Source organism: Falco peregrinus, chromosome 6 (assembly GCF_023634155.1).
Source record: "Falco peregrinus isolate bFalPer1 chromosome 6, bFalPer1.pri, whole genome shotgun sequence".
NCBI lineage: Eukaryota > Metazoa > Chordata > Aves > Falconiformes > Falconidae > Falco > Falco peregrinus.
The window spans coordinates 8,400,289-8,426,012 of NC_073726.1; the positions used below are offsets into that span (position 1 = coordinate 8,400,289).

General features: G+C 41.7%; 1 protein-coding gene across 4 annotated transcripts in view; it reads right to left on the minus strand.

Moving 5' to 3' along the window:
• PLXNB2 (plexin B2) overlaps positions 1 to 25,724 on the minus strand; it is a 268,020-nt gene that overhangs the window by 53,731 nt on the left and 188,565 nt on the right. For all 4 annotated transcript variants that reach the window (XM_027782298.2, XM_055807634.1, XM_055807633.1 and 1 more), the window contains 9 exons: positions 23,151 to 23,273; positions 19,289 to 19,389; positions 16,976 to 17,102; positions 15,057 to 15,207; positions 12,659 to 12,773; positions 11,811 to 11,913; positions 11,238 to 11,339; positions 5,259 to 5,351; positions 3,989 to 4,070 (listed from right to left, as the gene is read on the minus strand). In XM_027782298.2, the coding sequence (XP_027638099.1) occupies positions 3,989 to 4,070; positions 5,259 to 5,351; positions 11,238 to 11,339; positions 11,811 to 11,913; positions 12,659 to 12,773; positions 15,057 to 15,207; positions 16,976 to 17,102; positions 19,289 to 19,389; positions 23,151 to 23,273 (997 nt within the window). The remainder of the gene's footprint in view (positions 1 to 3,988; positions 4,071 to 5,258; positions 5,352 to 11,237; positions 11,340 to 11,810; positions 11,914 to 12,658; positions 12,774 to 15,056; positions 15,208 to 16,975; positions 17,103 to 19,288; positions 19,390 to 23,150; positions 23,274 to 25,724) is intronic.

Here is a 25,724-nt window from a genome sequence, read left to right on the forward strand (position 1 = left end):
TTGAGTCTTCTTGTAAATCAGCTTAACTCATCAGAACAGCAGAAAACTATCCAGATTTCCCCCTGTGCTCTTTCAAGAGTTAAATGTGCTCACAGATGGGAGTGGGGAGTACAAGACAGAGACTCAATGTCTCCCCTCTCCACTAGTGATAAACTGTTTTATGTGCTCATTAAGTCTCAAGAAACAGTACCCTTGGTGACATTGGGTTTTTTCAAAGAAGGTTCATCCTTAAAGATGCAGGAAGCAAAACAAGGTAGAGGTGATCAGATGTGGGCAAGTGAGACTAGGATAAATCCCTTTGAGACTGCATATAGTAAAGGCCATCAAAACCAGCTTATTTAAAGAAAGCTTTTATTCTCAGATGAGCTGGACTCTAGGAAGCTAGACACCTGTGAAACCACCCTCCATTCACTAACATATCAATGCACTTGATATCTTCCTAGATAATAGCTGTAGCAGTAGCTTTTTGAATCTAATTCCAAGAGGCTACCATGTTAGATTTCTACTGAAAGAGTAAAATGAGAATGCTGGTTTTCCATTATTTTTCAGCAGTGTCCTTATTCCCCTGCTAGGCATGAACAGTATTACAGATGCCCAGACCCTGGCTACAGTCTCTCTGCCACTTGCATGACCGCATATAACCTCAGACGGGCAGTTTTTCTCTAAATGCTGCATATTTAAAACCTTCAGCATTCAGTTTCACAGCCAGTCTTTAACAGAATAACACATTTTTAATTCCTTACCTTACACTGAAGAGTTAATGTACTGATGAGGCCCGGTTTCAACCCTTCCTACATCTAATCAGCACAGTAAAGCTACTTGATTTCAAGTAGCTTTACCAGCACAAACTCAGCTGAGACATTGTCGGAGGTGTAGGCAAAGCGGAGGGACTGACATTTGTAACAATGAATCAATGAGAAAGAGCATCCATTTAATTCAACCCCTATCTTGAATTCTCAGGGAAGCTATGAGCACAAAGTAGGAGCAGCATCATTTGCTTCATACACCGAGCACTTCAATACAGAAGTCACTGAGCAACAAACATAACCCAAGCAATATTTTCAACACTTTGTGTGTCAGCTGTTCATCTGTACGTTCAATGAGAATGCAGCGCTGAGGAAAAGCACCAGACTGACAGCCCTGCTACTGTCGCTGTTTGCTTTTATAAGCAGAAGATGTGGGCAGCAGCAAGGAGAAGTTTCCTTGCATCTATGCTGTGAATTGCTTTTGCAAGAACTAGATTGCTTTCTTAATCCAGCACACTGAAAGGTTGCTACCGCACAGGGACTTCGGCAGGTAATAGTTAAGCAAATCTTCCCCTTGCCTTCCTAAACCCTGCATTTCCCACCCACACTGCCACATGGCCACCTGGTATGGCACAGGAATACGCTTACTGAATTATTTTGTTATCCTTCATCAGCTGGATAGGGATTTTCATCCCATCCCTCAGCAAACAATGTCAGTGCTGCAACGTCTTGATGTGACGTCACTCCCCTCCAGTTGCATAAATGCCACAGAGAAAGCTACAGCCTTAAAGCACTAAACACTCCCCCTGTTCACTGATCAGCTCATTAAATGTACCAGCAGCAAGCCACTCATTAGATTCCAACTCTTATCCATCACCTTGAGATACCAGCTGTGAAATCATTGATAAAAAGGACAAAGGATAAAAGGGATATATTGGATTTCATACTGTTCAGAACCCCTGATGACTTGAGATGTAAAAACGCTATTGTAACTTAGTATTCACTAAGTGTTACACAAAGAAAGGGTTCTTTCAATGGCAGGTTCAAAGGTGCTTCTCAGCAGCAACCATATACCCAAAGCCAATTCTTTTCAAGATGCGGAAAAACACACTATGCTCTGGATTTCATATGGCAAGGAAATTTAAAAGCAGGAAAGAAATTGGATTAAAACAAAATCCCTTTTATTAAAAAAAGGGAGACATTTGCTGGTAAGTTTTCAATTCCCCTCTTGCAAGGGTTCTATATTTCAATTTGAATGATAACATTTCTTTAATAATTTAGCTTTTTTTTTTTTTTCAATGTTTTTCACAGACTTGGAGAAAAGATGTTGGGAGTATTTGGTCAAAATTCTGCAGTTTTAAATACTGCCTTTGGAATGGAAATAAGACAGTGCAAGATTGTAATGTGACCTCCCCATAGCATCCATGCCAGGTCCTCTTTTAAGTGCTGCATGCATAGGGAAAATCTTCTAAACACATACTTCTATGCTGCCAATAAGAAAGGGAACAAATTTAAATATTGTACAGATGGAAAATACGGTCTGAAGATTTAATCTGCAGGGGAAATTACTTGGGGCAGTATTAGTTTTCCTGATGTTGATTCCTCACACAAGTAACAAGTGTGCTGCCTCACAGTTTTCACAATATTATGCTTTAAACTTCAGTCCAAAGGAGCATAAGGTAGGTCCCATCTCCCAGATACGGCTCCACTGATTTTGACAGAGCTTCCTCGCCTCAGCTCAGGACTAGGCTCACAGACATAACTGCTTCATTGCCGTATGTTGGAAGTAATAGAAGAATTTATATCAGAGACCAAGTCTCTGTCTATAAAACACTTAATATACTTTTTTTTGCCACAGAAATGAATGAAGTAATGAGCTGAAAGCACACCGAACGTTCCTGTGTATTGCTGATCACCAGCAGATGTAAAGACTCCAAAACCTGTCTGAGCTGAGACACAAATGAAAGTTGAGATTTCAGGTGAACTCCATACAAGTGGCAGTGAGAAGGACCCCTTTTCTGCTGTTGGAGGGGAAAAGTTCATTGGGAAGGGAAATGGCCATTGAAGAAAAAAAAAAAAGCAAACTACTAACTACATTTGAACTGTGAAGCTATTAGGATTGTGCTTCAGAGCAAACCCAAACTTGCAAATCACCGAATAGTTTGGGTTGGAAGGGACCTCTAAAGGTCATCTAGTTCAACCCCCCTCGCCTCATGAGCAGTGACATCTTCAACTAGATCAGGTTTCTCAGAGCCCCCTCCAACCTGACCTTGAATGTTTCCAGGGATGGGACATCCACCACCTCTATGGGCAACCTCTTCCAAAGTTTCATCACCATCACAGATTTCTTCCTTCTATCTAGTCTAAATCTACACTGCTTTAGTTTTAAACTCTTTTAGTTTAAAGCTAGTTTAGTTTAAAACCATTACCCCTTGTCCTGTTGCAACAGTCCCTGCTAAAAAGTTTGTCCCCATCTTTCTTATAAGCCCCCTTTATATATTGAAAGGCCACAAAAAGGTCTTCCCAGAGCCTTCTCTTCTCCAGGCTGAACAACCCAGCCTGTCTTCATAGGAGAGGTGCTCCAGCCCTCTAATTGTTTTTGTCGGCCTCCTCTGGAACTGCTCCAACAGGTCCATTTCCTTCCTGTGCCGAGGGCTCCAGAGCTGGACGCAGCACTCCAGGTGGGGTCTCACAAGAATGGAGTAGAGGGGGAGAATTGCCTCCCCTCGACCTGCTGGCCACAGTTCTTTCAATGCAGCCCAGGATATGGTTGGTTTTCTGGGCTGTAAGAGCATATCGCCAGGCCATGTTGAGCTTATCATCCACCAGTACCCCCAGGTCCTTCTCCTTAGGGCTGCTCCTAATCCATTTTCCACCGAGCCTTTATCTGTGCTTGGGATTGCCCTGACCCATGCGCAGGACTTTGCACTTGGCCTTGTTGGACTTCATGAGGTTCGTATGGGCCCACCTCTCAAACCCCTCACAGTCCCTCTGGACAGCATCACTTCCCTCCAGCATGTTGACTGCACCACACAGCTTGGCATCATCAGCAAACTTGCTGACAACACTGATGTTTAATTCTTGAGTTTAGTATTAATAACTTTTGATCTGTCAGATTTAATTATTTCACCCAAACCAGTAAACCTACAACGGTAACATTCTTATTCACATGACTCCAAATTATGAAGGAATAGATTTCTGTTTACTGTAATTAACCTGTTAAACCCGTATTTCATACTTACCCATCAGTTTGCTGTCAATCTTGACCTTATCGGTTCTTATGGATAAGTTAAGTTGTAGGGTCTCATTTGCACTATAAGAGAACTGGAAAAGGTGACACAATACAGATATTATACCTTCATTTGGCAAAGTTAATTTCATGTGTTTTCTATGATTCTTAATAATCAGAGCTGTGAAGGTTTTGGAAGCTATCCCAAACCTCACGGTCGTCTTTTCATCTTGGCCAAACAAACTTACAGAAAAATGTTTTAATGATCATAATCCTTCACAATCAGAATTTTCAAGCACCAAGGGACAACAATGTCTGAATACTCCCTTTTCATTAATTTAATTTACATTTGGTTACAAGCATCCAAGTAGCAAAGGTACTGTTCAGATTCAGTAAGTACAGCTGCTGACCCTGCTGAGTTCTCCCTTCCCACACCATCTGGCCCCATTACTTCTGTGGACATGCCAGACTTGCACCACATGGAGGGGAAATCTCTTGCATCTTTTGCAGTGCAACCCCCTCGTTATAGTCAAAGCACAAGGTTCACATGCTCCAAGACATAAGCTTCTGCTCTTGTTGAAAGACAGGAGCAATAAAACCCAGTAGGAAGGAAAACGAGCAAAAAAAAAAAAATGTAATGGCTTTATAAAGCAAATACTTTGTGTCTGGCTCAAATGCTGCATAAAACCTAATTAGTTCTCAGAACTACTCTGTTAGTAAGCATATAAGACATAAAGGTTAAAGCCAGCATAACATTTGTGAGTCCAACTTTGAGCTTTGTAAATAGACTATTTGTAAAAACTATTATTTCCTTTCTCTTTAAAATAAACCAGAGTGAAGGAAGCATAGCTAGTAAGTAGCCAAACAACAACATATTGTTACCATTCCCATTTCTACAGATGTAAAATGGGAAAGATAATGAATTGGAGTGTGGAGAGGGAGAGCTCTGAAATTCTTATCTTTTATCCTCAATGATTTCACCAGATTTCATAAAAAGGGAAGAACAGAAGAATAATGGTCCCGAATTTCTCCAGGCACAGTTCAATGAACACATGGATTACATAGAGAAATAAAGGAGAAAGATCGAAGGCTTTGAAGGGAGACCCCAGGAGCTCTGAGCCAAAGTTGCTGCCTTTGCTGCTGCCAAAGAAGAATCTCTATCAGAGGTCACTTTCTTCTCTAAGGGAAACTATTACCTGTATATTTCTGGACACACACAGACACTGGAACAGGAGTATAAGAACTGAATATATTTGGTAGGGGAATCGTAATTTTGCATTTACCTCTTTACTCATGAATGAAAATTTTCCTTCAAGTGATTCATCAACAGGAGCTTCAAATTCAAACTGGCTGTTTGCAACCACAAATTTTTTCTCCTATGGAAGAGAAACATTCAGCTTAGAATTTGTATAGCATCATCAAGCATTATAAAATATCATCAGGCAATATTCTGTTCAGCACTGGAAGTAATAAGACCAAATGGAGAAGACTAACCAGTTAAAGTCATCTTCTAAAACAAAGCTAGTGAAACACCAAGCCAGCGCAATCTGCTACTTTCCTGCACCCCTCCAACATTCATTAGCGGTGGAAGCACCAAACAGTACTAATAAGACAAGAACACGTCTAGAACTCCATTTCAGGGAGAAATAAGAAAAAGCCAAGAGATGTGAATACTGGATGGCTTCACACATCAGATGTGTTATTAACAGAGCTGTGTGAGCTCTCTGTAGGGATCCTGGGCAGAGCAGGAATGCAAGATTTGGATGGGAAATGGAACTGAATATCTCTCAGAGCTTGCTAGCTTTGTTTCTCCTGTCTCACCATGAGTCCAGCTGTGTTTTCGCAGGACAGTCTTTGATGGCAGCACGAGCATAAGGGTATTCCTGCCTCCTACACACCTTCTTACCCCTCTCTTCTCCCTAGGCCCTAAACCCACTCATTCCTGCCTGTAGGCTGCAGCACGTACCAGCCTGCACCGCACTGGCAAAACTCTCAGCTCATCTGTTCTGTGATTAAGTCAAGGAACTGAGTTGGCTAAAAACCAAACACGTCACCCCATGATGCTGCTTCTGCACTGGGTGATTCTTCTGCTGTGGCCCACAGGTCAGCTACGCTAACATCTTTGACAGAAGAACCAGAGAAAGAAACAAGTAGCAAGGATATTTTCAGATAGTATTGTTGATAGACTTATGAAACCAGAACCCACTGGGGGATAAGACCACTCTCACCTTTATAAAATCATAGAATGCTTGGGGTTGGAAGGGACCTTCAACTCCTTAGTCCAACACCCCTGCCATGGGTGAGGACATCTTGCTCAAAGCCCCGTCTAACATGACCTTGAACACTTCCAGGGATGGGGCATCCACAACTTCTCTGGGAAACCTGTTGCAGCGTCTCACCACCTTCATCATAAAAGATTGCTTCCTCATATCCTATCTAAACCTACCCTTTTCAGTTTGAAACTGTTGTCTCTTGTCACTACAAGCCCTAGTAAAGTCTCTCTTTCTTATAAGCCCCTTTATATATTGAAAGGCTGCAAGAAGGTCTCCCTGGAGCCTTCTCTTCTCCAGGCTGAACTACGCCAGCTCTCTCAGCCTGTCTTCACAGGAGAGGTGCTCCAGCCCTCTGATAGTTTTCATGTCCCTACTCTAGAACTGCTCAAACAGGTTCTTGTCTTTCTTGTTCTGGGGACCCCAGAGCTAGATGCAGTACTCCAGGTGGGGGCTCATGAGAGCAGAGTGAAGGAAAATAATCAGCCCGCTTGACCTGCTGGCCATGCTTCTTTTGACACAGCCCAGAATATGGTTGGCTTTCTGGGCTGCAAGAGCACATTGCTGCCTCCTATCTAATTTGCCATCCACAAGTATCCATACAAGTCCTTCTCCTCAGGGCTGCTCCTAATCCATTCATCCCCCAACCCATATTGATATTGGGCGTTTCCCCCACTGAGGTGCAGGACCTTGCCAGTGACCTTGTTGAACTTCATGAGAGCTTCACTTTGATGCCTTCTGTGGATGTAAAAAACTAGTCCCTGCTTTTGTCCAGAGCTCCTCAAGTCTTGGAGAATGTGGCAAAAAACCCCAATGGTTACTTGATTACTCTTTCCTGCTCCAAGGGTAAGCTATCTCCTGCTGTAATCCAAGCCTTATGTATGAGTGTTGCAGTTCAAGTCCAAATCAGTTTCCCTCAGATGGGGCACCAATTGTCACAGCACTAACAAAACTAGCAAGCTGCAAAAAGGCTTTATCATGAGTCAGATTCTACTATCCAAGCTGTTTCTCCATCCTCCCGAGATGAGACCAGACCAGACCACACTCCTCCTGCTACTGGATTCTTTCTTCTGCAGACTCCTCCTCCATCCAGCCTCCTCTTTCATGCTCCACAGGGCTATTTAACCACTTAGTGGGAATGAGCTACAGCTGCACATTGTCCATGTCAATCAACCCACTGCCATTGAAGCAAGGCCACAGCTGCATGTTATCAATGTCAATCAACCCACTGCCTTCATTCCTCTACATATGAGCATCTTATACTGTTTACTTGTAGCTACTTCTTCAATGCTGGAATCGCTGGTAACTTACAGGCCACTAGGTTTACCCAATTGGTGCTGTGGAAACCTTTCCTATTGCACCTTCACTGTAACAGGTTGGCAGCAGACCCAAGAGCCCCCCAAGGCTGGGGCTGAGGAGGAGCATGCGCTTTAACCAGGTAAAGGCCTACTAGTCTCTAGGAGGTTTATGTCAGAGGGGAACAGATTTTTTACTTCTTCCTTCTCAGAAGCTGAATAAAAAAAAATAAGCTACTGACTGAGCTCTGAAAAGCCTTTTCTGAAAGTTTTACAGCCTGTTCTGCTGTACAGAAAACATCTACATACTGCAAGTTTTAAAGCACCTTATGAATCTCTATTTTGAGGAACATTACCTCGCTTTCCCTACTCTGTATATCTCAATACATCATGTATTTTTCAAAAGTGTTCAAATTCTGCTGCTGCTGCATGAAGTCTTTCCCACATGCTTAACAGGAGGGAGGGAAAGGGAGCTTTGGTGTAATGCGACATCTGCTACCTGGAGTGAACTGAAATCAGGAGTTGCTATGCCAGTCTCTTGAGCAGAAGACCACAGAGCTCACGTTCAGCAGTCTGGGTGCAAGCAGAGACACATAGCAAACACTGGGAAGTGGGTTACACATCAGGTACACGTGACAAAGACAAATCCAAATGGGAAATTACTCTTAATAAAAATCTTTGGAGGGCTAAAAAGATTATCTTGATGCTGGTACACCTGTGTCTTCTACTGTGCCAATCTTTCAAGGACTCAGAGAATACCTCTCAGAAGTTGCATGCAATATGACTGATCAGTACTAAACTTTCTTCTCAACCGCTTGTCCTGGTTAAGGCTATTCCCAAGAAAACTACAATGGCTTGGATTTACTTCTCCTTTCTACTGAAAGAATTTCAGTAGGAAGGAGGGGCAGAAAACCAGTCAACAGCTGCTCCTCTTTTAGTCTATTCCCCCCCAGGGGAAGCCCTTATGAGGAGGTTTATTCATTGTACTGTAAGGGTTCACAGGTTAAGAGGTGCATGCTAAACGTGTGAGCTTATTCTTCCACCTTCTGTTCTGCAACAGCCATTTTAGAACCCATCCACCTCTCCTACTCACTGAGTAAACCCAAACCTTCACTGCTGATCTCCACCTAGAAACAGCGATGCTACATGCATAATGTTGGCTAGTGTACTTAGTCACCCATGACAAAGCAGGTTGTGTGTTGCTCTTTTAAGCAAAGCACGGATTAAGCCAAGATAATAGAGTTAGTAGTTCAAAGTGTAACAGAACATTCATTTTTGCTTTTTCTAAGCAAGAATTTAGGCAAGGAAAATAGGAGAAAAATGGATATATACCAATGTCTTAATCAAGAAAGACTTCAAACGTGCTCATAGCTGCATGGCTGCTAGCTCCAAACACACTGTAATGCCCAGCATATCCTGTGGCAAAATCGTTCCACATGAGAAGCCTTGTGCTGTTTTGCTTTTAGGCTGCAGGCCAACCCATACAAAATATCCGTCCATGGCTTCTCCTGAGCCACCTTGCCCTCCATGAGATGTTTACCAGAGGCTGAATGTAGGTTATGTCCTTACTCAAATGAACTTTCAGTAAACAAAGTAACTGCTTCAGGTAGCATGACCCCACAGGCATAAGTGCCTGTAAGATTACAACTATTTCATGCCTTATTTATCGCTTTTGCATATACTTAGAGGTCTGTATCTACAGCTGTAGTCACTGTGTGTGCCTGTTCAAGTCCTGGCACTGAAAGCATTATTATTTTGGCCTAAAAATGCATCTCTGTATCAGGATGTATGGAGCTGCTCCCATGACAGAGATGGTGTTCCCTCATTGTTCTCACCTAAGAAAAATTATTCTGAAATCACGTGACACTTATTGCTCTCCAGCAAAACTCCAGTCTAGGGCCTATGCATTCATCTTGCTTCTTACAGAGACTTGAATTCCATGTAAGCCTTCCCGGTTCCAAGTTAAATAAATGCATACTAAGTCTGGTCTGTAGGCAAACCATTAAACGCTGCTGCCCATGACAGGGCATTCAATCCACAGGATACATCTCTGCCTTTCTTAAATGTAATTGATACCTTACAGAGAAAAAAAAAAAAAAGGACAGAAGCTTTTTCATTCCCTTTCCTCTACTAGTAGTTCAGAAAGATTAAAGTGCTTATTCACAGAATGATAAACTAGATGAAGGAGGTTTTGGGTTCCTGCTGCTGTTTCTCCTTGGAGGAAAAAGGTCCTCTGGAAGTCAAATCCAGCATATCTAGGTTATGCATCTGCCCTGAATTTGTTCTTGACAGAGAAGGGGTACTTCCACTTACATCAAGTGAGCAGGGAAAGATTTTCCTCTTGTGCAGAAAAACAGCTCTTCACAATGTTAAACAACAGAAATGTGAGTAAATTCTTTGAAATACTTGTCCATTTTTAGCAGAGCTAGCTGTGGCCTTTAAGACAAGTTTTGTGAGCCACATCTTGCATACAGCCAGATATCCTACCAAGGACCTGTCCCGGCATCTCAGAGAACAGACCAAATTCACCAAATTGCTTTTCTTTGCTTACATATATTTTAAGGTCTTCAAGCAAAAATGTTTATTTTTGAACATATGTTTGTATAGCATGGTCTTGCTATATGTATTGTGTAGTGATACACTTCATATGATTGCAGTGCTTGCAGGTTGCTTTTTACCCTTCTCTGAATATCTCTCTTACATTACTCCCCAGACCTGTTCACCCTTTTTCACCCCTTGGCAGGCACAGCAGAGGTGATAGAAGGACGTCATAAGCTGTACAGTACTTCAATTTGAGAAAGGGAAAAAAAAACCAACCCACCCTCAAAACCCAAGAGCCTTCTTTCCCTGGACAGATGGCTGGTAGTTAAAGCAATCGATGCAATCTCCAGTGTATCTTATCATCAATTCACATTTACACAAAGACAACACAGAAACAAACAATAGTAATAGAACAATACTTGAGCTATCACCTAAAGAAGTGAGGTTTAAACTTTATTTTTATCAAAGTAACAATAAAATTGTATGCATTGTCTGGGTTATAAAACAATTAAAAGCTTGAGGTCAAAGTCTGGCTTCTTAGAAGCTTTGTAATTTACTTTCTGGAAGCAAGTACTGAGAAACCCTTGCTACATCTAAGAAAATACCTGATCTCTGGTTTGATGGTCGCACACACACAAAAAGAAAAGTAAAAGATTGTTTTATTCACACTAAGAACCATTTAATTTCTGAGTGCATTTCACACTAAGAACCATTTAATTTCTGAGTGCATTTTTTTGTTTGAAAAATTAGAACTGAATTAAGCACAAAAGTGATGTCATTCTAGAACAAAAATACCCCAGTATTTAATTAGAAAAAAGAAAAGACACATTCACAATTCCTAAATCTTCTCTCATTTCATTAGATGAAAAATAATTGTCAGGTGTTTCAGTAGGTTCAACTTACACTCTTCAAACTCCCCCCACCCCCCCAACACCTAGTAGTTAAAATATTTTGTCGAGCTCTGGTTCTGTCTTGGTGATGACTCTACTACAGTAACCAATATTATATCAAACTTGAGCATGTAGCTCTCTTCCTTCTTTAAAAACAGTTATGAGCAGGATCTCCAAGGAACACAAACTAATGCTCTAGTTTAGGGGTGTGGGCTGCAGTTTAAGTGGAATTCAAACGACAGCTAGCACTGAATTAATCTTCTTACCCGATAATAAGCTAGATGTCTTCCCTCGAAATACACCGTCGTTCGGTACTCCATAGGTATTATTGGAGGGTTAGGATTTAGAAACTGTGGGCATTCTTCTTCCTGGTGAGAGAAACATTTTATATGTTATTCCAAATAAAAAGTCTTATCACAACAAGCTCCAATGGCCTTCGGACAATGGAATGATTGTTCTGAAGAACTTCATGCTTAAAATACAGTGACAGATTTGATTACACCCTTTCAAATTAGACATGCTAAAAATGACTGCAGCATATGTCAAAGCTGTGGGTGATTATCTTTCTCAGCCTTGAAATCTTGTTCCTCCCATTGAAGCAAAATAGTAAAAGGAACAAAAATATCCTTTCAGGAGTTATTCAGTCTCACTGCCCCTCCTCAATCACACCCTTGAATTCCCACCCCCGCACTGTCACTAAAAAAACCCACCTTACACTCTGGAGTTAACTTTAGAATAATTTTAAAATCCCTAATTCAACCAACTGATACGAGAGAGAAAGTAAAGAAAATACAGAAGTGTTCTAATAAAAACCTAATAATCTTATTTTTAAACATTACCATATTTTGTTTAATCACATCCTGTACTGAAGAGGACTCTTCACAGATATGTCTCTTCCAGTCCCACTGGCAATTCCATCTATTGCTTGCACAGGAATAGCATCTACAAATATAACATGATAGTCATGACAAACTGTCAGGCTTTTTCCCCGGTTGACAAAAAAAGTAAATGAAATTCCATCTTTATTCATGGAGGCTAGATCAATCTGTTATAGTGTCCTTACTATTTTAAGCTGAAAAATTCATAGTAAGAACAGTTCGAGAACCCCCAAAAGCTAATTTCTCCCTTAAATATTTGAGCAAGGATCAGAAAACTACAGCATCTCGCACAAACTTTGAGATCGAGTCTGAGATGACTGGAAATGATCTTGATCAACCTTCATACACAAGGATGAACAAAGCGGGCTGTGGGCTGGCTGCGCCTGCCCCGGGGCAGCATCACCTCAGCAGGGCAGATGATGGCGGCAGAGCCAGCTTTGACTGTCCTATTTGAATGCACCACAACCCAAAGCACCAATTCATCATTTGAGGGAACAAGTAGGTAAGCAGATGTCCGCAGAGCTCACCTGCAGATACATTAGCAGCTACAGAAATGGCAACCCAATAAACTAGCCTTTAATTATATGTGCCATGAATAGTCCTTTTCCACGTGTTTTACGTTACCGGCTCACCTGCTGCTCTTCAACCTTTTAAAAGCTCCATTAAAATGTAAGAAAAAGGATTTGGACATTAGATTTTGAGAGGGCTAAAGCCTTAATTATGAAATGGTTGAGCAACTCAGCTGCCAGTTAACTGAAACACCATGCTACAGGATCTAAACACCTAAGTTAAGAAGCTGAAGTACTTACGGTTGATTTTCAAAAAGATTCATTGCTTCTTCACAGTCATAAAAAGGGTAAGTATGTGACGCAAAAAATACCTTGTTCTCTTCAAAAGTTAACTGAAGTGGAACTGAAACATGATCTATCACAAAAGAAAAAGAATTATCTAAGTGGTGGTGGAATTCTTTAGCTCTTGAGCTGAATAATACAATGATAATACTTCTGTTATTTTACAGCACATAAGCAAATATTTAACAATACTGTTGACGCTCCAGATCTCATGACCTGTTAGACTTTATATCTATAAGCTCTGTTTTGTCTTTTTAAGCTTTACAAAATTTTCAGCACGTGGCTGTCAGAAGAAAAGCCGAGATGAGATAAAGAGAAGAAGCAAAATCACAGAATAGCTTAGTTTTATGGAAGTGTTTCTCAGTGGTGCTATCATCATGCTAGAATTTTAAAAAGTCTAGAAGAACAAGGAAAACTGAGAAAGGAGATAATTGAATACAGATGAAAACTGGCATGAGAACAGTCATTTTAAATAAAACATTTTCTTAAATATGAATATGTCTGCATGTAAAATTACTTCTTTCATTCGTGGATTAAAACTGTCATCATCATGTGAATTAAAGCAAGTGATCATTGTGGTTAATGCCTAACAGGGCCTGCAAAGCTAAGTTACCACAGGCACTTGTGATCTTCAGTTCACTGTACATGGTTTCTCCACAAATGTACTTCTCATCTGGATTATTACTGAACTAAGAATGGAAAATTTATCGTCAGAAACTGGTGCTTTCCTCAGCAAAGCTGTTTGAAATACCTTTTGCAGAAATCATTGAGCCCTTGTGACAAGCTATTTCACAAGATATTGAGCAATTTCAAACTCTGCTTTCCTTCAACAGGTTCTTGGAAGACCATCAGCTTCGTGGCCGGAAGTCACCTTTGCTTGCATTGGGTCCCCTTGAATATTTCAGACTGGTAGGAACGCCAGGGGATTTCCTAACAACAGGACTGCAAAAAAGCATCCTTTCTCTCTAGATACGTCCTAGTCCCTTTGGAACCAACCACAACTGAAGTAACCCAGACTTTTCCAAACTCAATAGGATTACTTAACAGTAAGTGGATGGCTCAGGACTTTTTTGTCACATGCTGCCAGGAACCACTGCCTGTGTTCATAACCATCTGCCTTCTTCTGAAGTGTCTGCCAAGCTTCTGAGCATATTTATATTACTTTTGGACACCCTTTCAGATGGGTCCCTGTTCAACGAACTCAGAGAGACGTATTATTTCTAGGTGACTTGGTTACTCTAATGCCATCCCTAACAGGCTTCTAGCTGCATATTTTATGCTGGAAGATATCAAGATGTCATGTTTATCAACCTGGTTGCTTTATGTCCTGCTTTACAAAATGTTTAGGGAATGTGATTTGGCCTTAAATAACAGAGTGCTGCTTTAACGATTAGCATAATCTGATACTGTGAAACACCCCAGCCAGTTTAAGAGTGAGATTTTACCTTCATTACTTTTCCTGCAAATAAAACTAGATTTTGACCAGTTTCAGTCTTAAGAAAATTGAAACTTATCTTAAAAAGTACTTCTAAGTATTGCTTTGACAGTTCATGGCTGTTGTTATACATATAAAAGGGATATCCTCACAGGTACCCCTGCAAGCTCCAAGACCACTTGTTTTTTTGGGTTTTTCTTTTTGTTTTTTTAAACTTGATACATAATAAACAGTGCTGTGTTAACAGTTTTATTCCATGTGTTTATGCATCATGATGTATGAACTTAAAGAACTGTCTAGGAAATAGCACAAGAATTATGGTTGGCAACAGACCTTAAGCATATAATCAGCGGTTCAGAACAATGATACAGCCTTTAATTATACGATCACATCTTTTTCCACTGGTCTTACTTTTGCAGAAGCTGGAGGGCACATAGAAGAGGCCAGAAGGCTTTACGAGAGAAAGGACAGCCTTTGACATGGACCAGAAAACAAGTCACTGAACTACAGCTGACTAGGGCAAAACTAAGACATCAAGAGAAAAACTTTGTATCTTCCACAACTCAAGAATGATAAGGGTAAGATTAGAGTAGCTGGGTTTTGTTTGTTTGGAACACAGAATAGCACCACTCTGGCTCTGTGCATACACCTCTGCCAATCTCCTGTTTCAGGTTCCTGGTAGAAACACTGTGAATGCTACAGCTTGTAAATATAGCAATGGGAAAAATTTGAACAAATCTTTTTTTTTTTTTTTTTAATTTTTCACAGGACAGTTCAGCAACAGACTATCTGGGGAAAGGGACTGGAAGAGGAAAAAAACACTTGTATGCAGCTCGTATGAGAGCACCACATTAGAACCAGCAGGCTACATTCTTTCCTTTTATTATACATAGATATATAAATAAAGTAATACTTCTTTACCTTGATATTTTGGTGTTGGAGGAATTATATCGGGTGGATCACAGACAATAACCCCTTCTTTTACTTGAGCGTAATGGGTTGTTTCACCAAATGTACACAAAACCTGGTCGCTCTGAGTCAAAGTTGGCAATGGACTTACAGTCAGTTCCACCTGGAAACAAAATTTAAAAAAAGGTAAAATATTTGAAAGAAATTAACCAAGACCCGGTAGGATTTATTGTCAGAGAATGTCAACTGCTCTTCTTTTTTGGTCAGTGGTGATATTTTGGCTAGTATCACAGCAGATGGTTCTCCTTTTCATTTTTTCTTTCTTCCCATCTGTTAATCTTTTTTTCTTGTACCTCTACTAGTTCTTCCAGGCTGGGTCTATGTCGAATTAGACTGGTACAAAACCCTCTTGTCCTGTCAATGCATTAGATCAGAACAAAAATGTCTGTACAGACACACCCAAAGCCTTTTATTCTTGTCCTCAGCATCCAGTTTAGCAACAGTAAACACAGTAGTTAACACTGAAATCCTGACAAACTTAATTAAAATTACATTAACCTTAGGTGTTACTAGTGCATAATGAAACCAAGGCTGGATGGGCTGGAAAAGCTGGAGTTTGAAAGGGCTGACAGAAAAATTGGCTTCCTCAAGACTCAATGTACATCCAATAAACCCACTGAGATCTATCTTTACTGCTGAAAAAGGATTCTTGAGTGATGGTGAGGTCTTAACGTCCTTGAGAAAATTACCAATACAGAATGCATGTGTGAAACTAAAAGCAAAATGAAATGGGAAAACTTAGCAAGGAAAGTATGAATTTTGGATGAAATTAATGGATTTCTTGCAATTTTGGATGCTGTCTATTTAATGCTTCAGATGTGTTAATTATGCAGGTTAACTTTTTCCATTTTGCATTGCCAGTAGAAATAACAATCATCCCTTTCTCATTGAAACTGTTCCACTATGTTATGAGCTGCAACATTTTCTGGTGAGTAAAGGAATCGTGAGGAAACAGTGGCATTAGTGATGTTGCAGGCAGCATGTAAATGCTCATTTGAAGTTGAGTCTGGTTTTGGGTTTTAGGTGTTTTGGCCTCAGATGCTCATATGAGACACCAGAGACTTGTCAACACAAGTTGACAAGATCTGAGCTACGAGAAGGTATGGATTTTAAGTGGATTAGTTACACTCTAGTAATGTTTTCATTCAACATAAAAATGTCTTTAATATAATGCTGTTTACAACATTTAGGAATGGAATTACAGCGACTTGAATGAAAGTCCCTTCATTTCTGCTTAAGAGGGCTTAAAAGCCATTTTACTGATTTTACTTGCTGAGCAGCCCCAGGAAGCCCTCAGTCTGCACTGGCATGCTTCATCTGGAGTTCAAGCAAGTTATGACACCCTGACCCTGGTCACACCGTGAACACTCAGTTTTGTGGCCACAGAGTCATTTTGCATGCTGAATTTACCTTCCTCATGTACCCAGACAGACTTTGCTGTGTAGGCAAAACTACCACTGATTTTAAAGCAACAGCTTATAGCTTCACTGCTTACTTAAGTTTATGCTCAAGTAAGCTGAAAGGGCAGCATGAAATCTCCCCTATCAATTACTTTTTATGGGTTATACAACATTGTGCAAGACTTTAATAATATTCAGATAAGTGTAAGTGCTTTATCATCCATACCAGTGCATCATTTTGGTTTACACAGAAGGTCAAAAAGAGCATTTCTTCGAAGAAAACATGAACTACCAGCCTGCAAAAACAGCAGGCAAGAAAGAGCATTGTGAGATATGCCAGAGACTGAGATATCCAAAACATGATCCTATTCTTAGTCTCCACTGTGCATAAAGAAATGCAAATATTAAGCTTCCTGGTAGTCACATCAATGTGCTTCAAGAACATGTAGGGAAAGCATTTTCTTGCCATACCTTAGCAGGGGCTCTGCGACTCATATTTAGAGGGTCTGCACTAATGATAGTCATGCATGTGCCGCTTGGACTCCACAGCCAGTGGTTCTCCTTATCGGCTGTTCCACAGTCTGCCTTCTTTGTGCACCTGACAAAACAGGAACAAAACCCAAAGCAAAGCAATATTATAGCTGGACTCTGCTTTCTCTGAACTACGCAACAATTTCAGGATTAGAGCCTGAAATTACAACACAAGATGACTGGGAATTTGCTTTTATAATGACTATTCAGGTTGCTATTAGAGAATTTTTAATAGAATACATGATGGAATAAGTATTTATGGTTTAAGATATCAAAAGCAAGTGGGGAAACACGCCCATACTATTTTGAACACCACATTGGATTAGACAACCCAATTCCATACAGAGGCAGTAATATTTAGCACAGGAGCCATCAGGCAATGGAGCCATTGTCTGATCATCTGAAACCAGGCTGATTAATCTTCATTGTAATATATAACAAAGTCCTGAATGAGTGGGCACAGTTTGTTTTTTCTGCAAGTCCAGTGGCAGACACCTACGTGTTGCCAGTAATAAGACACCCCTCTTGTGAGAGCAAAATGCAACAGAGAATTATTGCTGGGGACACCGGGCTTGTGGAAAGCTCCCGTGAAGCTGCAGCACTAGGAATGTTACTTTTGTAGTGAATGTTTTCATTCATTTCACTCCTGTAAGTACTTTAAGACCTCTCTCTGCCAGGGCACTGTTACTGCTACAGGAAGACAACCAGTGGTTGTGCAGCCTCACCGAAACCCCTGAGAGCTTTTCCCAGCTCAAGTACAGGAAGGACAGAAAGAAGAGCAGTGCAGAAGCTGTGTATGTGGCTACAAAAGCTTGCTGAAGTGTGTGTGTGGGGACAGTCTCATGCATATTCCTTCCACTCTGTGCAAAGTTTAGGAGAAAATGCAGTGGGATCTCTGGCTGCTGTAGCAGAAGACTATTAACTCATCAGGGGCTTTACACAGTGCAGTTACTGCACAGTTCTGGTAAAACTGCCCTTAAATATATAATTTACATACAGAGTCTACATTCATATAGCATATCCCTAAACACACTATTAAGTGCTGTGTGTGACCATGAGACAGAACTTGCTGCAGATAAGAAAAGCATTAGAAATTAAACACTTTTTTTTCTCCCCATTGGAAATAAATACTAGCAAATGCAAAAAATCCCGTTTGCCTGTTCTCAGAGGCCATTAATATTTTGAGATATTGAGGTCAATGATCATATCAGAAACCTGAAGGGAAATCTAAGGAAAATTGCCTTTTGTACGATATATGACACAGCTTTCAACTCCCAGCAGCCCAGGAGGAGTTTGAGGTGTATATTCCAAATCCTCAGGTTCCACCCACAGCAAACACAGGCTGGACGAGTTACAGCGTATTACATAAACCTGCAAGTGCTGTGTAAGTTTCTCTGCAGTGCTCCATATTAGGCTACACATCAGGCTGATAGGTAACTTAATGTGACAGTTCACATTTTCAGACAGGAAGCTAGAAGCCTGAAATTCATCTGCATACTATAATTAAATAGCCCCTTTGTTCCAACAGCAAGTACTTAGAATCACTAATTCCCAACACCCATGCCAAGGGGTTAATTAACTTAGTAGTCAAAAAGAGAGCTGCAGGACCACTCTTCCCTCATGCCACTCCAATCAATGCAGAGTGCAAAGAAGAGACATACCAGAGCTGTTCAGTGCTGTCCTAGTTTACATGTGTTTGAATATTAATTCAGTTAACCTCTGCAGATAGTTAACCAAATGCCACTTTCTGCTCTCCTACAGTTAGGTAAGGGTTCAGTGTAGCTCCATGTCTTGATAGATGATGTTTATATAAAAACATCATTTGAGCTATATACTTAAGAAATTAACAGGTTTTTCTTTCATGTTCTTTTTGACACTTTTCTGCTGTACTTAAAATATATGCTGTATTTTCTGGATTTTAAATAGGGAGCACTCATAATTTCTGGGAAAACATTTTACTCTACAGTTCAGAGAGTGATAGAACATGCAGTCAGAAGATGTATACTGATTTTCAGTAGCAGCACAGAAGTATGTATTTTCCCAAACTAATCAAATCTGCAGAAGTCAATGGGGACTTATTTGTGTGCACACAAGATTGATATCAATGTCTGTGTGATAAGATTAAATCACTATCAGGAGCATAAGGCCAAGTACAAAGAGCTGGGATCACTATGCCAAGCAGAAGCCCACAGCACGTGTCGAAATTTACACTATTCCACTGCCTGCACCTGAGAAAACACCAGCAGCACTCACCTGCCTTCTCTCACACACCAGCCACAGTACGGATCCCTTGCTTGAGCACACTTCTCACAGTCTGAATATTTGTGGCAGTCCTGCACAGGTAGCCGATGCACCTGGAGAACCAAAAGTAAGGCAAACCATAACGAATCTGAAGAAAACACAAGGAGACACCAACATTTGTGGACAGGGTTGTACAGACTTGACCCTGTATTACTATGACCAGAACTCAGCTTGATTTTAAGGAAATACATACAAAACCAGAGCCTGGTTATTTCCCCCTTAATAAAGTCCAAATTCACACAATTTTCCTGCTTTTTTTCACTCCAATATTCTCTAATCTTTCTTTAAAGTAACATAGGACATTGTTATAATCAAGAATCATAAGCAAGTCTTACAAAAATTGAGCTTTTCAGTTCCTCCAGTTATGCTACGTCTGGAAATCTGCGTTACAGAAATTGCGTCAACAATGCTCTGTTTTCAAGAAATAGCTACTGTAGGATGGATACTTTCAAAAGGCTACCTGGTACTGGCTAGATCCCCTCATATCACTGCATGAAGATGAAATTGTTTGGAAATGCAACCATCAGTGACACTTTTAGCCAGAAAAGGCGTTTCAGAAAGTCTGCAAGTATGAGACAGCCAGGGTGCTTTGGGTTACTGCACTTCTCCATGCGTAACTCTCCACCATGCAATACATTAATGAAAGAAAATGGAAATAATTATGACAGAAATCAGCAGCGAAAAAAGCATCGTCACTTCTCATGTCTCTGTCTCCCAGTAAATATACAGCTTCTGGTTTTGATTTCCTTTGGTGCCGAGAAGAAACAATTTTGTCTTTCTTTAATGCTCAGAAAAAGGAGCCAGCACACAACCATCTCTTTCAGTTACGCTGCTGAAATGGTGCAGAGGAGAATGGGATATATATCTTTCAGTCAATGACTGTGTTTTACTTTTAAAGAGAGCAAGAACTCTAGCAAAAGTAACATTGAGATGTGAGCTTTCTTTTTTCTACCTTATAATCTCAATTAAAATGACTGGCAATTACAAAGCTACTTTGAAAGTCTGAACTTGGCTTTTTCTTTCACATTCAGAGAGTTCAGGCTGACTCAGTTAAGGAAAACGTCAATATTGGGTAGTGCTCTTGCATTCATTAATACAGAGGCTTACCTTTTCTCCCTTCTCTTGTTCCAAAGATTCTTGCCTAACTGGAGATGGGCTACTAGCACTCTGTTTCACCAAGTGGTACCCATGAGTAATTTAATATCCAGTGAATGGCTTTTTTATGACAAAGTATTTATTTCATAATTTGGGCAGGCAGAAACAAGCCCTAGAGATTGCTGTCTCTGCAAGTTTTATGTAAACTTAACAGATTATTTTTTTTTAAAAAAAGCAGCTCCATTTACAGCCAGCTTCAAAATGCAGAGAAGAGATTTTCTAATTGGCACTCTTAATCAAAGAGAGTGGTAGAAGCTAAAACAAGCACATAAGCTAGTGATCATGGTAGGTGACTGCTACAGGCTTCTGCTTTCCTCCCAGCATGGTACGTACCATAAGGAATTTGGGATCCTACCAGTGTTGTTCACTTGTAATGAACCAGTGTGAGCACAGCAGGGGTGCTATGCTCCTTTCCAAGCCGCCCAAGAAGCTGCAAGGGGCTTCTCCTGATCTCTGCCCAAGCTCTGGGAGATGAATGGGGAGGAGGGAGCCGACTTTTGAAAGCATTTGCTCAAAAAACAACCCACTGCTATTGATACAGTGGCAGAAACTGGGAGGAAAAGACGGAGAAGTGAAACAGGAAAGCAAGGGCTTCTTTCTCACTATGGCTCTTACCCCCTGTATTGTTCTTCCCTGTAGTTCTCTCAGACTGATTTCTTTTTAAAGGCTGCTTGAAGTTATCACCCACCACATCATCACTTTCACTTTGTTCAAACGCTTACAGAGCCCAAGCAGTTCATTTCCAAATGCTGAGGCAGGCTGCATCTGCCAGGTAGCTTAGTAGTAAGTATGCCTGTCAGTACAGCTAGCCTGCCCTTTATTGTTTACCTTATTTTAAATAACTCTAAACCACTTTAACTCCCAGGGCAGGTTTCTGATAACTCTATTCCCACAACTCTTAGCTGTGCTTAACCCAGAAGTGCATGTTTCAGTATTCATTCTCCCCTCGCTTACGTCGCTTCCTTTCCCCCAGCTCCCAAGGCCCCCACTCTCCTCTCCATCTGCTGCTAAAGTGGGTGGGGCTGCTCATTGTAATTAACTCCTGGAGATGACAGTAATGTAATGCCATTACAGAGCTCCCAACTGTAGTTATTCATATTTAAGCTGAACAGGTTTTGTAAAAGAAAACTATTATTCACATTATTCAGAAACTACAGTGTCTATGAGAGCTACTTGGAAAAAAAATTAAATTGAAATCTTTTCTTTGGAAGAAATTGGCAGCTTTCTGAATTCAAACACTTTGTAGAGATGCAATTATATTTCTCTGAAAATTTTTTCTGTGGCCTTTCTAAATTCTACCAGTTCAAGAAGTGTGTCACCAGAAAGCTTATCTTCCTTCAAGGTTGCTGCCATCTCTTACACTGCTCAGCAGCTCGTGCCACAGCCTGGCTGGGACCTCATGGGCTTTTAAGCAATGTGCCAGCTTGTCAAATGGGGTGCCAGGCCACCCAGGCTTTTGTGGACAACACTGAAGGTTGGAGTTCTGTTCAAAATCTGAACAGAAGCCAAATGAGAAAAGTATCAACTACTCAAAAAAACCCCACCAAACCCGAGGAAACCTCTCTCACACAGCCATATTAAATGCTTTATCAGTCGTTTATCTGGCACTTTTTCCAATGTGGCTTCTAGCCTGAAAACCTTCAGCTAGAATATAACATTCCCGTGGCAGGAATTCATATTAATCCTTTTACAAAACAGAGAACATTCTTCTCCTACTGTTTTCCCCAAATACCCTGCTTTCACAGCCCCCCATTCTCCCTGTGTTACTGCTGCCACAGCGTCTCCCACGTCCCATTCCGTGTCACTGTCAGAGCTGGAGATAGTTGCAGCCTGTCACCCATCCTGTCCTGGAGAGCTGCTGAACCATGCGTCTGAGGCTGGCAGCTCCAGCCACCACAAAAAGAAGTGTCAGAAGAGGGTTACAGCTGGAGGTGAAGGAGAAATCTGGTACCCCTCTCATCTCCTACTTGCTTTTTTTTTCTTCCTTTCTTTACAAAAATCCATTGTGCCTCACCCATCAGTACAGAGAAGGGGAACCTAGAAAAGACTGGCTGTGCCTTTTGTAGCAAAGTCCACCAAACCTTTCCTGCTGCACTTGCTCAGTTATAGCAGCAGCTTGAAAAAAAAGTGTTTTCCAAAGTTGTAATGCTCTGCATTGCTTCTTAGTTTTTGACAGCAAGACCCATGAAAACTCCTGGTGGTTTTACAGATGTTTAAATGCTATTATGTCAGCCCCCAGCATCCCAAATCCTGAAGTATTCTTGAAAAGGACTGATGGCAGCTGAAGCATCCACTGGCACTCCATAGACACCACGACACTAAGTGCTAGGGCTGCCTGACCCTGCAGCATGCTGGTGCCAAACATCTGAACTTCTCCCTTCTCACACACCCCAGAAGAGAGCTTCAGAGGTGAACTCACTTCCCATTTCCAATTACTAAGAATCACAGATATTAAGAATCACAGATGTAAGTTCTCCAAGTCATAACAATCTAGTCCATGAGCTTAGACTTGAGAAAGTTCTTCATACACACAGAGCAGGGGGAGCCCCACCAAACAGGGCAATTTCCAGAAACAACTGGGAAATTTACAAATTACAAAGCTACAGTTGCAGAGAAAGTGAAAGCAGACCTGGTCCTTAATGCAAGCAGGACACATTACCTTGTCTGTAGTCATCACATACAGATTTTCTTGGGTTTGGTCAAGGACCAGATCATTCTTTATGGGTTTGTTTAGCTCAATAGTAAGAGAGCTGTACTCAGTTGCAGTGGATGACAGGAACACCTGTTTCATGGAAGAAAGAAAGGTAATTAATTTTCCTTTTCTTCCCCAAATATCATTATATCTGGGTACTGCTGTAAAAGACAATAAGATGTTTTTATAAATACATTAACAACAAAAGGAGGGCTAAAGAGACCCTCCATCTGTGGTTTACTGCATGTTGGGGGAAACATAGTGACAAAGGATGAGGAAAAGGCTGAGGTACTTAATGCCTTCTTTGCCTCAGTCTTTAATAGCAAGACCAGTTGTCCTCTGGGTAACCAGCCCCCTGAGCTGGTGAACAGGGATGAGGAGCAGAATGAAACCCTCCTAATCCACGGGGAAATGGTTAAAGACCATTTAGACACTACACACCACTTAGACACACACAAGTCTATGGGGCCATAAGGGACCCACCCAAGGGTACTGAGGGAGCTCATGGATGCATTCCCCAGGCTACTTTCAATCATTCATCAGCAGTCATGGCTAACCAGGGAGGTCCCAGGAGCGGTTAGCAAATGTGACGCCCATCTACGAGAAGGGCCAGCAGGAGGATCCAGGGAAGAACAGGCCTGTCAGCCTGACTTCAGTGCTGGGGAAGTTTATGGAGCCAATCACCCTGAGTGCCATCACGTGGCATGTACAGGACAACCAGCTGATGAGGCCCAGTCAGCATGGGTTCACGAAAGGCGGTCCTCCTTACTGAACCTCATCTCCTTCTAGGACAAGGTGACCCACTCAGTGGATGAGGGAAAGGCAGTGGATGTTGTCTACCTGCACTCTAGTAAAGTCTTTGACACCATTTCCCACAGCATTCTCCTGGAGAAACTGGCCGTTATGGCTTGAACAGGCATGTCCTCCCCTGGGTGAAAAACTGGCTGGCTGGCCGAGCCCAGAGAGTGGTGGCGAATGGAGTTACACCTGGCTGGTGGCCGGTCACAAGTGCCGTTCCCCAGGGCTCAGTGTTGGGGCCAGCCCTGTTTAATGCCTTTATCAAGGATCTGGATGAGGGGACCGAGGGCACCCTCAGGAAGTTTGCAGATGACACCAAGCTGGGCCGGGGCGTGTTGATGTGCTTGAGGGCAGGCAGGCTCTGCAGAGGGGTCTGGGCAGGCTGGGCCGATGGGCTGAGGCCAACGGTAGGAGGCTCAACAAGGCTCAGTGCCGGGTCCTGCACTTGGGTCACAGCAACCCCACGCAGCGCTACAGGCTTGGGGCAGAGTGGCTGGAAAAAGGGAAAGGTGGCCTAGTGGAAAAGGTCCTGGAGGTGCTGGTTGACAGCCAGCTGAACATGAGCCGGCAGTGTGCCCAGGTGGCCAAGGCAGCCAACAGCATCCTGGCTTGTATCAGAAACAGCGTGGCCAGCAGGACCAGGGAAGCCATTGTCCCCCTGTACTGGGCACTGGTGAGGCTGCTCCTCGAATACTGTGTGCAGTTCTGGGCCCCTCACTGCAAGGAAGATGTTGAGATGCTGCAGCGTGTCCAGAGAAGGGCAGCGAAGCTGGTCAGGGGTACAGAGAGCAAGTCTTATACGGAGCAGCTGAGGGAACTGGCGTTGTTTAGCCTTGAAAAATGGGACTCGGGGGGACCTTACTACTCTGTACTGATACCTGAAAGGAGGCTGTAGCAAGGTGAGTGTCAGTTTCTTTTGCCAGGTAAGAAGCAATGAGATGAGAGGAAACAGCCTCAGGTTGTGCCAGGGGAAGTTTAGGTTGGATATTAGAAAAATTTCTTCACTGAAAGGGTTCTCAAGCATTGGAACAGGCTGCCCAGGGAAGTGATTGTGTCACCATCCCTGGAGGTATTTAAATGACATATAGGCGTGGCACTTGGGTTCATCCTTCGGTGGGACTGGGTAGTGTGAAGTTAATAGTTCGACTCAATGGTCTTAAGGGTGTTTTCCAACCTAAGTGATTCTATGATTCTATGATTAATGAAAATCCTGTGTTTACTCAAATTCACAAATTCACATTAGGGAAAACATTTCAGTTTGAAGTACACTGCATCAAAAGCAGAAAGCAAAGCATAAAAACCATGAAAAGAAACTGCTCAATGCTTACAACAGCTATTATTTATATCTTTTTTTGTAAATAATGGTTTATTTTAGCACTGTAAAATTTAAATCCTCATTTTGGAGCCTTTCCACTTGAAGGTATTCAAATTTATTGTCTTCCCTTATGGTAACCAACAGTTTTAGCTTCAAATTTCAAACCATGTAGTGGCACATGGCCGTCATTCCCCTTTAAGCAAAAGAAGGTGTTTGGCGTTTCAGTCTTGACATTTTAACACCACAAACATGTGAACCCTTGAGCCCCACACCACACAGTCAGAATTTAGTAGAACTCCAGCTTGGGTTTTGCCATCACTATCCACTGAATGGCCAGAATGATTACAAAATGAAAACTTGCTCTTAAACTAGTATGGGCTTGAATAGATGTCCTCTGGGAAAAGTGTCATTCAGGTGATGCTAATTCA